The following is a 14,642-nucleotide window of genomic DNA, read 5'->3' as shown; positions in this document are numbered from 1 at the left end:
AATAGCCTTCTGACCATGTTGGCTAATACTCCTTTATTTCAAGAAGCCCAAGAATCTCATTCTAAATATCATCAAGCTGCTCGAGCTTTACACTTGCAATTTAGGATAACAAAAGAGGAAGCTATGAGCATAGTAAAAGCATGTCCAGCTTGCCTTCCTTTCCATGCTCCTACACTCCCTCCAGGGAAGAACCCTTGTGGTTTGAGACCCAATGAAATTTGGCAAATGGATGTGACCCATTAAAATCTTTTGGTCATCTGTCTTTTATTCATGTTGTGGTAGACACCTTTTCAGGTTTCACTTTTGCAATACCAGCACCAAAAGAGACAGCCCGAGTGGTCACTGAATTCTTTATACAAACATTTGCAATTATGGGTGTGCCAAAAGAAATAAAAACAGATAATGGACCTGCATATACTTCTAAATATTTTGCACACTTTTATGCACAGTATCAGATTTTACACACCACTGCATAACCTTTAATACTCAAGGGAATAGTAGAGAGGAGAAACAGAGACATTAAGACGCTCCTATAAAAACAAAAGAAAGAAGGAACCACAGGTAACCCTAGAGAACTTCTAAATTTAGCTCTTTATATAATTAACTTCTTGATTTTTGCCAAAGATGCACTGACTCCGGCAGACAGGTTTTATAACACACTGAAAGGGCCGTGTCTGGTGTGAACAGCTCCACTATCTTTGGATAATCACCAGGTGATGTGGAGAGATCCAGAAAGTGGTGAATGGAAGGGACAAGATAGGTTAACTGCTTGGGGGAGAAGGTTTGCTTGTATCTCTACAGATGGAGAAGGACTCAGATGGGTGCCAATGAGCCATATTTGCCTTGTCCATTGGAGAGAGATGGAACAGACCCTTGAAACAAAGGAGAAGACCCAAGAAACATCGGGTGGTCCCATCACTGACTGTGCCCACAACTGAGAGAGCATGGCAGTTTTGGCAATTGACTCATGGACATCAAAAATTGTTAATAAAATTGATGCAGGACATCAAAACCCTCAGGAACATTGGAATCCCTGAGACATGATAAGACTGTTGTAGGACTTGAAAACCCTTAGGAATCATTGGATTCCCTGAGAAATGATAAGACTATTGCAAGACTTCAAAATCTGCATGAATCATTGGATTCCCTAACACATAAAAAGACTGTTGCAGGACTTCAAAAACTTGCAGGTATACAATGATCCCCCAATTGGATTCCTTGACACGTGAAGTAATGGACAATAGATTGGTTTTGGACTATCTCTTGGTTGCTGAAGGAGGCGTTTGTGTGATTGTTATTTCTATACCCTCCTTCTAGGACTTCTGGAAATATTTTACAACACCATGTTGATTCAAATTGTTTGTTATATCACTACTTACACTCAAGGCTAATTATTTATTTGACAATGACTCTATTAACATATGTTTGGAAAAATGGCTCTTCTCACCATTGGTGCTAGCTCAATGTTTAATGTTAATATAACTGCAAGCAAGGATTAGAGGGTGGGATGAGAAAGGCCAGACTTCACTTGGCTGCAGGATGAGGAGGAGAAAGGTGGAGATTCTGGACTCCAGAATCAAGAAGAGATCTTTGGCAAAACTCCTGACAGTTTGCCTGCTTCTCCCCCTAAAGACCAAGGACTTTTACTTATCCTAACTCTGGCTGATCCTAAGGCCTCCAGGAAGCTAGTCTGGACTTAACACCCAAATACTATCATCTTTCCGTAGTGTATAGAATGGATAACTAGTTTTGTTGCTAATTTTTGAACAGAGGTTGTTTCTTAAAATGCTAAACTTGTTTGAAAAAAAAAAAGAGAAGAACTTGGTGGGGTTTTGATTTCTTTAAAGTTTGTTTATCTAAATGATGAGCACCTTCCCATTTACTACTTATACCTAAGATGTACTGAATAAATCCTGTTACAATTAAGACTTTCCAGTTTTCTTATACTTTGTTGTTGTGTCATTTCAGTTGTGTCTATCTTTTCATGACCACATTTGTGCTTTTCTTGGCAGAGGTACTGGAGTAGTTTGCCATTTCTTTCTCCAACTCATTTTGGTGATGAGACAACTGAATTAAACATGGCTAATGTGATTTGTCCAGGGTTATACAGGGAGTAAGTTTTCCTGACATTGGACCTGGAACCTATTGACTTTTCCACCTAGGTGTTTTATTCCTTCCTTTTATTTGTATCATCAGTGCTTAGAACTTTCCTAGAACACAATGAACACTTATGTATTTGGCAACTTGACTTGTTTCAAGTTAACATATACAACACAGATCCCACTGAAGTACTACCCAGATGATATTATTAATGAACATCTCAAAGAGACCATACTTACCTTAGAAGCATAATGACCAAGCAATAGGCTATCAGTAATTGAAGACTTTGCATCACTTTCTAAGATGTCAATTCCAAAATCTTTGCATGGATAAATATGGAAATTTTTAAGCTGAAGATTGCTGCTTCTGAAAATCTATAAAACAAAAGCATATGTTATAGTAATTGACTCTATAGAATGATCATCTTTTCAGTATATCTTGTTTTTTATAAGTATTGACTGAACAAAAAAAAAAAAAAAAAAAAAAAAAGAAATGTGGGTTATTTTTCTCTATCCATCAATTGTAAGTAATTGTTTAAGAACCTTTTATGTTCCAAACACAGTTCTAGGTAATGGAGGTATGAATTAAAATTCGCATTTAAAATTAAATTAAAATAAAATTAAATTAAAAAGTCCCTACCCTCAAGGACCTTATTTTCTACTGCTCCTGCTTCCACCCTATACAGAAAGAAGAAATCATTGAATCCCAAGGGATATAAAAGAAACTTGTACTAACTACTGTAGCACAGTTATTTCTATCCTGCTTTTTATGTTACCATTTGTATCAACATCATTTGGCAATAAGTTCTATAAATGTATCATTACTTCTCAATAAGTAACATTGTATGAGGTCAATGTGAAGTCCCCATATACTTAAAACATCTAAAATAAGTTCATGATTTTTATATAGTGCAGACAAAAATAAGTTTATGAGCTTCATATCTGCTTCCACAGTATAGTTTTATCATAACCAATTTTATTGTTGTGGTTTAGTCAATTAGCCATGTCTGATATTTCATGGCTCTATTTGGAATTTACCATTTCTTTCTTTGGCTCATTTTTCAGATAAGGAAACTGAGACAAACAGGGTTAAATGACTTGCCCAGGGTCACACAGCTAGTAAGTATCTGAGGCCAGATTTGAATTCAAGTCCTCCTGACTACAGTTCTGATACTCTATCCACTGTGTCACTCAGCTACCCTTAACCAATCTTATTAGCAATCTATAGACAACTAAAACAACATAAGCACAAATTCACTGTTTGTCTCAATATATACCTGTCTCAAATAAACCTTAAGTCTGTGCATACAGTCATATTAGCATAAGTAGAACAGGGTAGGGGGCAAAGCATTGGACTTGAAAGTCTTTCCCTATTTAAGCCATTAACTCTGCAAGTCATTTAATCTCTGTCTCACATTCCATATCTTTAAAGGATAGGCAGTAAACTAAATGTTCTCTAAGGTCTCTTCCAACTCTAAAAATGTCCTGATTTTGTTTTTTTATAAATATTGACTGAACAACAACAACAACAAAAAGAAATGTGGGCTATTTTTCTCTGTCAATTAATCAGTTGTAGTTGTTTAAGAACTTTTTATGTTCCAAGCACAATGCTAGATAATGGAGATATAAATTAAAATTTAAAATTAAATTGCTGGTTATTTTCAAAGGAAAAAAGTCAATGCAAAGTAAATGGTAACTTATTTATTTATTTTAAAAGACAAAAGATGCAAAAAAAATGTTTGTAGCAGTTCTTTTTTGTAATGGCAGGGCAATTGAGTGAGGAATGTCTGAATAAGTTATGGTATGTGACTATAATGGAATATTATTGTTCTATAAGAAATGATGAGCAGGTTGATTTCAGAGAATCCTGGAAACATCTACATGAACTGATACTGATTGAAGTGAGCAGAACCAAGAGAACATAGTACATAGCAACAATAAGATTATGTGATAACCAACTATGATGGGTTTGGCTCTTCTCAACAATGAGGTGATTAATGGGAAATGCCAATCATATGCATCTAGATAACTATGGAGACTAAAGATGGATGAAGTATAGTATTTTCACCTTTTTGTTTGTTTGTTTCTTTTACGTGGGTTTTTTTCTTTTAGTATGATTTTCCTTACACAACATGACAAATATGGAAATATGTTTAAAAGGGTAGCACATATTTAATCTAGATCAGATTGGGGAGAGGGGAGGTGAGGAGGGGAGAAAATTTTGGAATACAAAGTTTTATAAAAATGAATGTTGAAAACTATCTTTATATGTATTTGGAGAAATAAAATGTTATTAAAATATTCATTTATTCAACAATTATATACTTAGAGTCCTACATATACATATACAGAGAGATGTATTATGTATTATGAATGTATTTGTAAATTGAGATATGAGTATGCTTAGATACAATCAATTACCAACATTCACCAGAGTAACTTTTTGTCAGTTTCTTAGTGACAACCATGTACAGTGGAGGAAAAATGAGAGGTATTGATCCATGTAAATTTGTGAAGTATCCTACTAAGTGGTTCACTATTCTTGTTCATCTTGTTCAAGTATAAAGAGTTCCTCATGTATTCATTGTATATTTCTTTTTTTCATTTCTGATTTTTATTTTGCATTTGTTCATCTCAAATATTCATTAATATATAATATCACACTTAAAACAGAGAAAGCCTATGACTGAACTACTCATATAAGAGGGTGATCAATTCGGTGAAGTCCATTCAGTTGGACTAGGGGAGAATCACTAAGGACCAGTAACCTATATGTTGTCAGCAGGAAATTTTAAGATTGCACATTTGTATAGTAAAGATCACAGGATTAGACTGGCCCAGATCATAGCAATTAGCAAGAAGCAAGCTTAGTAACATAGCCATGGGTGCAGCAAAGCAAATTCACAAGGCTAGGATGGCAACAATCTAGTTAGCTTTGCTAGCTAGTGGCTAGTTTTAGGACTAGACAAGAGAGACAATCAAAGGTCCTCTAATGCAGGAAAAACAATTCTTCTGAGTTTTCAACTCTTCCTCTTCAATGCAGGCACTTCTATACACCACTAGGCATGTATAGTACCTACCAACTGTGCCTCTGACTTTACAAAAAAGGGTAAAGTCATTAAAGTGTGTGAAAGGAGGATTCAGTGCATATTGCATTGCCTGTTGAGTCCCATTTAACCTCAAGGTTAAACGACTCATTTCTGCTATGCTCCTATACTCTGAGATCCTTAAGGATCTCAAATGGGGAAAGAAATATCACTGACAGATTATTTCAAACTGGTACATCCTTCATGATTTCTAATGCCATCCATCAGTTATAAAGGACAGAATGTCGGGAGTGATGTTGAGACTTCATCAGTCTAGCAACTAAAGGCCCAGAAACTTCTCCCTTGGCTTTCGGAGAAAAGGGCCAAGATAGAGAAGTATGCAGCAGTAAAAGTATAGGATCATCACACTTCCATCTGACACAATGAAAAGTAAACTTCAGGTTAAAAATGTTTTTGTTTTAACAATTTCATTTGCTGTATAGTATTTATGGTGTTATAGATTTCATGTGTTCTGAAAAGTGAATATTATTTGAAATCAGTTTTTTAATTGAGATGGCATAAATGTCACATAATTGTAGGGAAATCACAAAAAATGTTTTGCATATTTCCAATTTTATTTTGTGTACTGCATTTTATGGATTATTTAATGTGTTAGGAAAATGTATATTATCAGAATTAATGTTTTATGTTTTTATAAAGAATTATATGTAGAATATTTTTAGCAATCTGTAGCAAAAGATTATAGTCTTTGTGGAACCTAGTTCTCTATTTTTCATTTTCATTTATCCCAACAAAAAGGTAAGGGGAAAAAAAGAAAGGAGAGGAGAAGGGGAGGAAGGCAGATTGAGCGGGGGAGGGAGGGAGAGAAAGAGGTGGAGAGAGAAAAAGAGGGATAGAGAGAAGGAGGGAGAAAGGGTGAGAGGGAGAAAGGGAGAAAGGGAGAGAGGAGGAGAGAGAGGAGGAGAGGAGAGGGAGATGGAAAGGGAGAGGGAGAGAGAGGAAGGACACAGTAAGAGCACTATTCTTCTACTGGGATAGTTACACCTCTCCCTTAAGTACCTGGTTATACATATATATTATAACAATTTCTGGATTTTCTTCCTTTTTTTCTCTAATAAGAGGAGGGGGGAGGGAGATTAAAAATATAATTTTTGTGCATTTTAATTAAAAATACAAAAAAGAAAGTTGCTTAAAAATAAAAGATATGATCTCTAGCTTTGAATATGTAGGATGGAGAGAATATATTTTTCTTCATTTTAAAGCACAAACATAAAAATAAAAGATATAGCCTTTGCTTTGAATAATTTATAATCTAATTCTAAATTATAATTCATACTATCATTATTATAATTTCTCCTCTCTTTAGTAAATACTCAGTATTAGAAAATAGAAATATCTTTACAAACCGTGAGGATCATGATGGATATTCATAGAAAACTAACTTGGATTTTACCTGAACACCACCTTGGCTTCCCCAAACTGTGAAGTTCTGGAACAAAGTAGGAGCAGTATCATTTGCTTGTGGAGGTTCAAAGCTGGGATACACCAGGAGACCATATCTATAAAAGAAAGTGATCAGCAACTTTCTGATTTGATAACTTTTCTCCTTTTCATGGTAGGAGAGAACAAAAGTTACTCACAGAGATTGGGAGTCTTCATAATAATTTATCTGGTATTTTCCCAGTGAACTAAATGCTACCATCCTCATTTATAAAACATCCCTCCCATTATAGTTTCAGAATGTAGACTTAATTTGATTGGCACTAGAATTACCATTTTATTTTGTTTTAAACAAATTGTTTAAATTTTACTTGATCTGATTCAATAAAAATTGTTCTTTCCATCAACAAGCTTAATTTATACTCAGTTTTATTTCTGTCCTATGAGATACTATTGTAAAATAATTTCTCAAGACCCAAAAGGTTGTGAACATTAACCACCAACAATGTAGAACAACAGGAATTTTCTATAACTTCACAGATATTATGCAAATACAAAGCATCTTAACCATCAGATAGGTTTTTGCAAAAGGTTGGGCTTTTAATAACTTTGACAAGTCATATCTGTTAGCTCAGTTTTGTTCCCTGTAAAATGGAAATGATAACATTTCCTCACAGGAGTGTTATAAGATTCCAATGAGATAATGTATGCAAAGCTATAGAATTACAAGCTACTAATAAAAAAAATCTAAAAAAAAAAAAACCCACTAAGACTTAGGACTACAAGAGAGCTGAAAAGCCATTGAGAAACAGGAATATTAAAAGACTTACCCAAGGCCACCAAGATAGGAAGTATCAGAAGCAAGTTTTAAAGTCTTCAGGTTGAAGTTAAGTGATCAATTACCAGAGACATTATATAGGGAATTTCTGAACATGCATAGGTCAGATAGAAACATTGGCTTTTGAGATCTCTTCAAACTCAGATTTCAATACTACTTAGATATATGCATTGAAGTGAAATCCTACTAATTCAAGATAATTAGTTAGAAAACTATTCAAATTAATAGAAAGTCTGAAGTGCATTATAATTTTAAATAAATAAAAGTTTGTTCATTTCAAACACAGAATTATTTTAGCTTTCATAATTATCAATAATTTGGCTCACTCTGCCTAGCCAATATGATGGCCTGATGCTCTCATACATATCCTTCGCTACAATTATGCCAGTTTCTTCACTAAATTAATATGTTTTCCATTTATTCCATAATAATTTCCATCTTTATACCTCTATTGACTTTGCTTCTTTCAACCTGAAAAGCCTTTCTCCATCTTTTTCCAAGTATTTGAATTTCACTCATTCTTTAAGACATCTTTCTATGAAGCCTTTGCAACTTCCATCTTATATTGATCTCTCCTTTACCACTAAGCATAAGAGGATCCAATGTGTGGGAATGCCCTCAACCAAGACTTATCTTTGGCTTAGTGGACATATCTTAGAGAGTTGTTCAAGATCCATAAAAGCTATAGTCTGGAGGTATATCAATATTAACTTAAAGGGAAGATATTTTAAACCTAATCTCCCTAATTGTAAGCCCACTCTGCCCACTCCACTTTGCTTTCTCTAACACTAAATTATATATTATTTTATATTAGGAGTTCTTAACATGAGACCATGAGCTTTTAAAAAATACTTTTGTAATTACTTCAATTTAATCAATTTTCTTTAAAATCCTATGTATTTTGTGCATTCAAAAACATTATGAAGAGATAATAGGCTTCACTAGACTTCCAAAGAGGTCCATAACATAAAAAAAGATTAAGACCCTCTATTTTATATTATACTTTATTTGCTTCAGGTTTCCAAATTTTGTCTTCCTAATAAGAATAAAAAAATATAAAAAGCAGAGTCAATTTCTTATCTTTCTCTCAACATCTGTACTATGCCTAAAATAGTAGAAGCATATATTAATCATTCATTTATAGTAATTTCTCTTGATTTCCTTGTCACAGTGAATATAATAAATGTGGTAAATATAAATGAAAGATATTAAAATACTTGAAAAACATTTATTGTCTCAATAAAGGACATCTCCTATATTCTTAGTTATGTTTCTAATTGGTTTGGAAAATTATTTAATAATGAGTAGAATGGACCTCCCAAGGCAACTTCTGCAGAGAAACTTTGTGGAGGAGGACCCTCAGGTAGGACTAATTGTTGTAATTGACAGTGAATACAGGGATACAGGTAAGAGTAGATGACTACTGAGATCCCTCTCAATTTTGAATTCTCTGCCTTTCAGATTCTGTGAAATTCTGAATTAGTGGAGTCTGAATTCAAAGGTTTAATGTAGTATGGTTTATTAATACCAAGTAAATATATGACCAAGAAAGTAGATATCACCAGTTAGTACTTCCTTATGCTAGAGTATGAAGAAACAATCAATTCAATGGTTTATCAAGTTCTAATAAAATGGACAGTCAATTTTTAAATTATACACTAGCCTAGGTATCATTTTTGGTTAATTCTAAACTATCAGAAGCAAGTCTGGATCTAATTAATAGCTGCTAAAGGAGAATTGAGAAACAGATAAGCTCGAATTTCTAAAGGCAAAAACCACAACTGAAAAGGAGAAGCTTTATAATCAAATAATTTCATTCTATAATACAATTAGGGAGTATCAAAATGACAAATGTGGATACCATTTTATAATAATTTATTTTGTTGAATGTTTGCCCCATCTAACCCACTGAAAAAGAACAAAAACAAGAAGTTTTCTTACTCTCTTTCCAAAAAATTTTAAAAAAAGAAAAACTTGGAATCTCTGGGAATTTTTTTTTCATAAACAAGCTATTAAGAGAAGGTAATAACTAGAATTATTCCCTAAACTGAAGTACCATAGATACCAGCTCTGGAAGATGGTAGAGAAGTTGATATCAAGGAATAAGGTAGATAAAAATGGCAGTCTGAATCAACTAGGGAAGAATTTCTAACTTTGAGTTAAAATATTCAAGATAAAATGAAAGCAATGATTAATTATAGATATTAATTAATTAGAAAGGCAACTAACTATACTCTTACAATTTGACATCTTTAACTTTTTCTCAAAGTGTGCATTAATATTACATAATTGTAACTAGTTTGATAGTTTTTTCTTGGATATTTAAATAGATCTATTTTAATAAAAAAAATTCATTGATTTAAACATGTTAATTGTCTCATTCAGTTAGCAAAACTGTAATTAACAACAAAAAGCCTGGGTTTGTTTTGGGGGGACTGGGGGAACCATATATCTAACACAGAAGCATCTCTATGATATACTTATGAAAAAAATAAACAATTTTTTTGGTATATAGGAGAAAATAAATATTCTCTTGAGTATTGACCTTAAAAATTCAAATATAAAATGTTATAGGATAAACAGAGATACAAAGAGTAAAACTGTAAATAACTGGCATTTATATAAATATAATATATATGCACACATGTTATGCATATAAATATATATAAAATCCTGTTTGATTTCCATAGCAACTCTGTGAGGTAGGTACTATTATTCCCATTTTACAGAAAAGGAAATTAAGGTTGTAAACATTTGCCCATGAACATATGTAAAATGGCCAAAGTGGACTGTGAACACGTCTTGTTCCCTCCAAGTCCAACTAACAGGAAGTGAAGTTAAAAGACAGATAAAAAGTGTAGTCACTGTAAATATAAGAGCTTTAAGATATTAAAAGTGTGGGGGGGGGGGGCAGCTAGGTGGTGCAGTGGAGAGCGCACCAGCCCTGAAGTTAGAAAGACCTGAGTTCAAATCTAGATTAACAATTCCTAAGTGTGTGTGACATTAGGCAATTCACTTAAACCCAATTGTCTCAGGAAAAAAAAAAAGGGGGGGGGAAGATAATTAAAAGTAGCATGGTTTAATACTTTTAAATTTCTTGATATTCATTAATTGTTGACACTTTTAGAAATACAAAGGCAAAACCTGTTCAACCCCTTTGTCCTTGTGCCCAACTTTAATCTAGCATTCCCAATACTATAGTTACACTTATCATGAGTTGGGGCTTTTTCTACTACCTTTTCTTTTTTTGTTGTTGTTGTTGGAGAAGTAAAATTTCTAAAAAGATACGTCAGGCCTCATAATCAGGAATGACAAAATGATGAGAATATCTTAAATATAGGGTTAGAAGAAATATCGGAGACAATCTAATCCAACTGATTCATTTTACATATGAGAAAACTGAGGCACAAGATTCACTGATATAACCAAGGTCATATAGGTAATAAATGTCAGAGTCAGATCTCAGGTGCTATGATTCTGAGTCTAGTGTTCTTTCTATTATATCAATGCCTTCCTCTAAAACTTGGGTTCAAATCAAATCTTTCTCATTTGTTGTATAACTCTGGCCAAGTCACTTATTCTCTCAGTAATTCAAACAAATATCTAAGATTGTAAATTACAGAATAGATGCTTATTTGCTTTAGTGGAAGGCTTTGCTTCATGTGTATTTCTTATACCAAGGAAATCACAAGTTGTTATGGTGTATTTTTTGTGGTATGTGTGTTTTTTTTAATTGTTGAAGAAAAAAAAAGTATTTAAAAAATCCTTAGCATATGACCCCTCAATTGGGCAGATGACTAAGCTTGAAATGAGAACCTAAAATGATCAGATTCACTTATTTTCTACTATGCATGCTCTAGTTTCCAATTTACTTTCACATGTCTCTCCATACTACAAAATGTCAAAGAAAATACTGGACTATGAACTTCCTCCTCTTTATTTTTGACCAAGTTATCTCACTTTCCCATTGCCAAAACAAAAATCAACCTACTTACCTCCTTCTTAGAGGTATTTTCCCAAAAAAATACTGTAAACAGAAATTCTCAAAACATTGGAAATGACTAGTAATCAAAATAATTCATTAGTCTTATAAATTATACAGCAAGATCAATCTAGGCAATCCTTTGTGATACAAAACACTTTACAGACTAGAATCATGGATGCTCATTAAATGCAAATGAGCTCTGTATTTTATATGTAAAATTAAAGTTTTATATATGCATAATTTTACATATATACATACACAGTCCAAACATAATCCTGTTGTAAAAATATCTATGGGTTTCCAACAAAAGATACCTTTTGCAGGAATGGGCTGTATTCTGAGTGAAGGAGAGAAGAGGAGCTTTCGAAGTTTCACTGGTTGCAAGATGAAAGAAATAACCATATCCAGCAGCACACACCATGTTTCTCTGCAGGAAATAATGTGATTGTAAGAATAGTTATCCCTCAGATGTTAAGATTCCTGGGGGAAAAGAAACTCAGGTTTCAAGGTACTATTCCTCTGCTCAATCTGTTCTTATCTATTTTCCTTTTCCCATTAAAGTATGCTGTGACTTCCAGGCAATAGCTGAACTATTTGCCAACATTAAATGCTAGGGATGGAAAGGACTTCTACTTATTCCCTTCCTACAAGCAGGAGTGCAATTAACACATTCCAGATAGCTGGACTTGTGATTTTTAAGATATCTTAAAAAGGAGATTATAAATTGTTTCCCCTGCCATTACTTAATGAACCTCCCAGAAGATAGATATAGATAATAGATAGATGATAAAAGATAGATATAATAGATAAGTAAATTATATATAAATGATAGAAGAAATATAGATGATAGAACAATAGATTGATGAATGAATAAATAGTTAGATAGTTGCCAGGTATATAGAGATTAAGCAAAAAATGAGAGATATAAAGGTAGATAATAGATAGGTAGATAGATGGATGGATAGATGGATAAATGGATGGATGGGTAGATAGATGATGGATGGGAGATAAATAGTAGGTAAAGAAATAGATGGATAGATAGGAAGATAGATAGATAATTAAATAGATGATAGGTAAGTAGATAAAAATGGATAGATTGATGGATGATAGATAGATAGATCAATCGATAGACACCAGGTAGATATATAAATATATGGATGATAGGTAGAAAGATAGATAATAGGTAGGTAAGTAGATAAATGGATAGATAGATAGAATTACACATTTCTTTACCGCTTTAGAAAAGTTAGGTCCATAAGAGAGAATAAAAGATAAACCAAACAATGTGAACAAGCATGCTAGGACAGCATAGAAAGGCTATCCAGTGGATTTCTTTCATAGAACATTTCTTTATAAGGAAAGCAGTAACCAATGACTTCATATCCTGAGCCATATCAGCATTAAAGCAGATCTAAGGCAGGTGAAGATTTTAGACACAATCTAAGGATGTGGCCAGTCGAGCACAGGAACATAACTCAGTAGAACCCACCAACTGCTGATTAAACTATTTCTTAAGATATGAATTTTCTATAGTCTATATACAACTGCTTACTTATTCTTCATCTTTTCATGTTGAATGTTGTCTCGCCCTGTGTACCATCTTACCTAGTTATCTTTTAACTTCATTTCATTGATTTGGTATGTGTGTGTGTGTGTGTGTGTGTGTGTGTGTGTGTGTGGGTGCATGTGTGTGTGTGTGTGTGTGTATGTAGGTATGTATGAATGTGTGTGTTCATTTTGGGGAGCTTTTGTTTTGTTTTGTTTGTCATTTTTCTACTATATCTAGATCATTTAAAAGTCTAATCATGAATTTCACCTAATCATGGAATCCCCAAATTTTCAGAGCTGGCAGGTATTTTAGACATTATCAGACTCTAGCATCATCACTCTATGGAAACAAAGACTTATAGGCAGGGAAGGTTTTACTCAAGGGTCAGTTCATGAAAGAGACAATAAATGATTTTGAGTTTTCTAAGAGAGAAGAATGCTAGGTCTGGCATCAGTAAAACCCGAGTTTAAATCTACTCTCAAATACATATTGCTGTATGACCCTAAGCAAATCATGTAACCTCTGTTTGCCTCAGTTTCCTCAGTTGTAAAAAGAGATGTTAATAAAATTATCTCCTGGGGTTGTTATTAGGATCAAATGAGATATTTATAAATATCTGTGTTCATAACAGATGCTTAATAAACATCTATCCCTCTTTCCTTCCCCACTCCCTTCTCATGGTTCTTTCTACTATATCTGTCACATAATTGAATTTCTACAAAAACTATATATTACTATTCTAAACAAATAAATATTCAATCAAACTCTTAATCCATTCATATAGTGAAAACAGGGACAAGCCATAATACTAAAAATGCCTTTGATACTATATAGGCTAGTGCAAACATGTTGATTCAATGAGGCTTAATATCTCCCTCCCCTCCATTTCCACTGAAAGGCCATCCTTAATATGAAATTAAAAACATAATTATGCCAGGAAAACAATATGTACAATGACTATAGTGGTATAAATGGAAAGAACAACTGGAATAATAAACTTAACACTATTTAATTATTATGATCAAGCTTAAAAGACAGATATGGAAAGTCAGAGAGAGATAAAGACACACACACACACCAAACTCAGGGAGAGACAGAGAAAGAGAAACAGGGGAAAGAGAGAGAGAGAAAGGAGGGAGGAAAGGAGGGAGAGAGAGAAAAGAGGAAGAGAGATGCAATTCTCCCTTTTGGTTGAATGGGTGGGATATTATGGATATGTAATGTTATATAAACTTCTAGGCTTGCTTAATGCATTGGTAAGTTTTGCAGAGTTGATTTATTCTCTCTATTTTTTGTTACAAAAGAAGGCTCTTGGTATAAGAGGAAGAAAAGGGCATATCTGAAAAAAAATACTTTCCTAAATTACATGATTACATGAAAAAACGCAGATGATAGATATCAGGGGAATTTGGTGCCACAGTGAGTAGAACACTAGAGTGAAGATCTAAGTTCAAATCTGGCCTCAGATACTTACTAACCTGATTCTGGGCAGGTCATTTAGTTTCTGCTTACCTCAATTTCTTCAACTACAAAATGGATATAAGAATAGCACTTAACTGGTAGGTTCAGCATGAGGATTGGATAAGATAATATTTGTAAAAATATTTTTTACAATGTTTGCAAAAAAGTAAGTACTATATAAATACTTATTACCTCCACTTCTTTAAAAGTGCCTTTAGTCTTT

General features: G+C 33.4%; 1 protein-coding gene across 1 annotated transcript in view; it reads right to left on the bottom strand.

Annotated features, from left to right (window-relative positions):
• Window positions 1-14,642, bottom strand: part of PKHD1 (PKHD1 ciliary IPT domain containing fibrocystin/polyductin) — a 645,163-nt gene that overhangs the window by 337,289 nt on the left and 293,232 nt on the right. The window contains 3 exon segments of the mRNA XM_074264713.1: window positions 2,340-2,474; window positions 6,600-6,705; window positions 11,724-11,836. Coding sequence (XP_074120814.1) covers window positions 2,340-2,474; window positions 6,600-6,705; window positions 11,724-11,836 — 354 coding nt within the window.

Source organism: Sminthopsis crassicaudata, chromosome 4 (genome assembly GCF_048593235.1).
Source record: "Sminthopsis crassicaudata isolate SCR6 chromosome 4, ASM4859323v1, whole genome shotgun sequence".
In the NCBI taxonomy this organism is placed as follows: Eukaryota; Metazoa; Chordata; class Mammalia; order Dasyuromorphia; family Dasyuridae; genus Sminthopsis; species Sminthopsis crassicaudata.
Note: the sequence above shows the minus strand (reverse complement) of the source record. Positions and strands in the feature narration are given on the sequence as shown.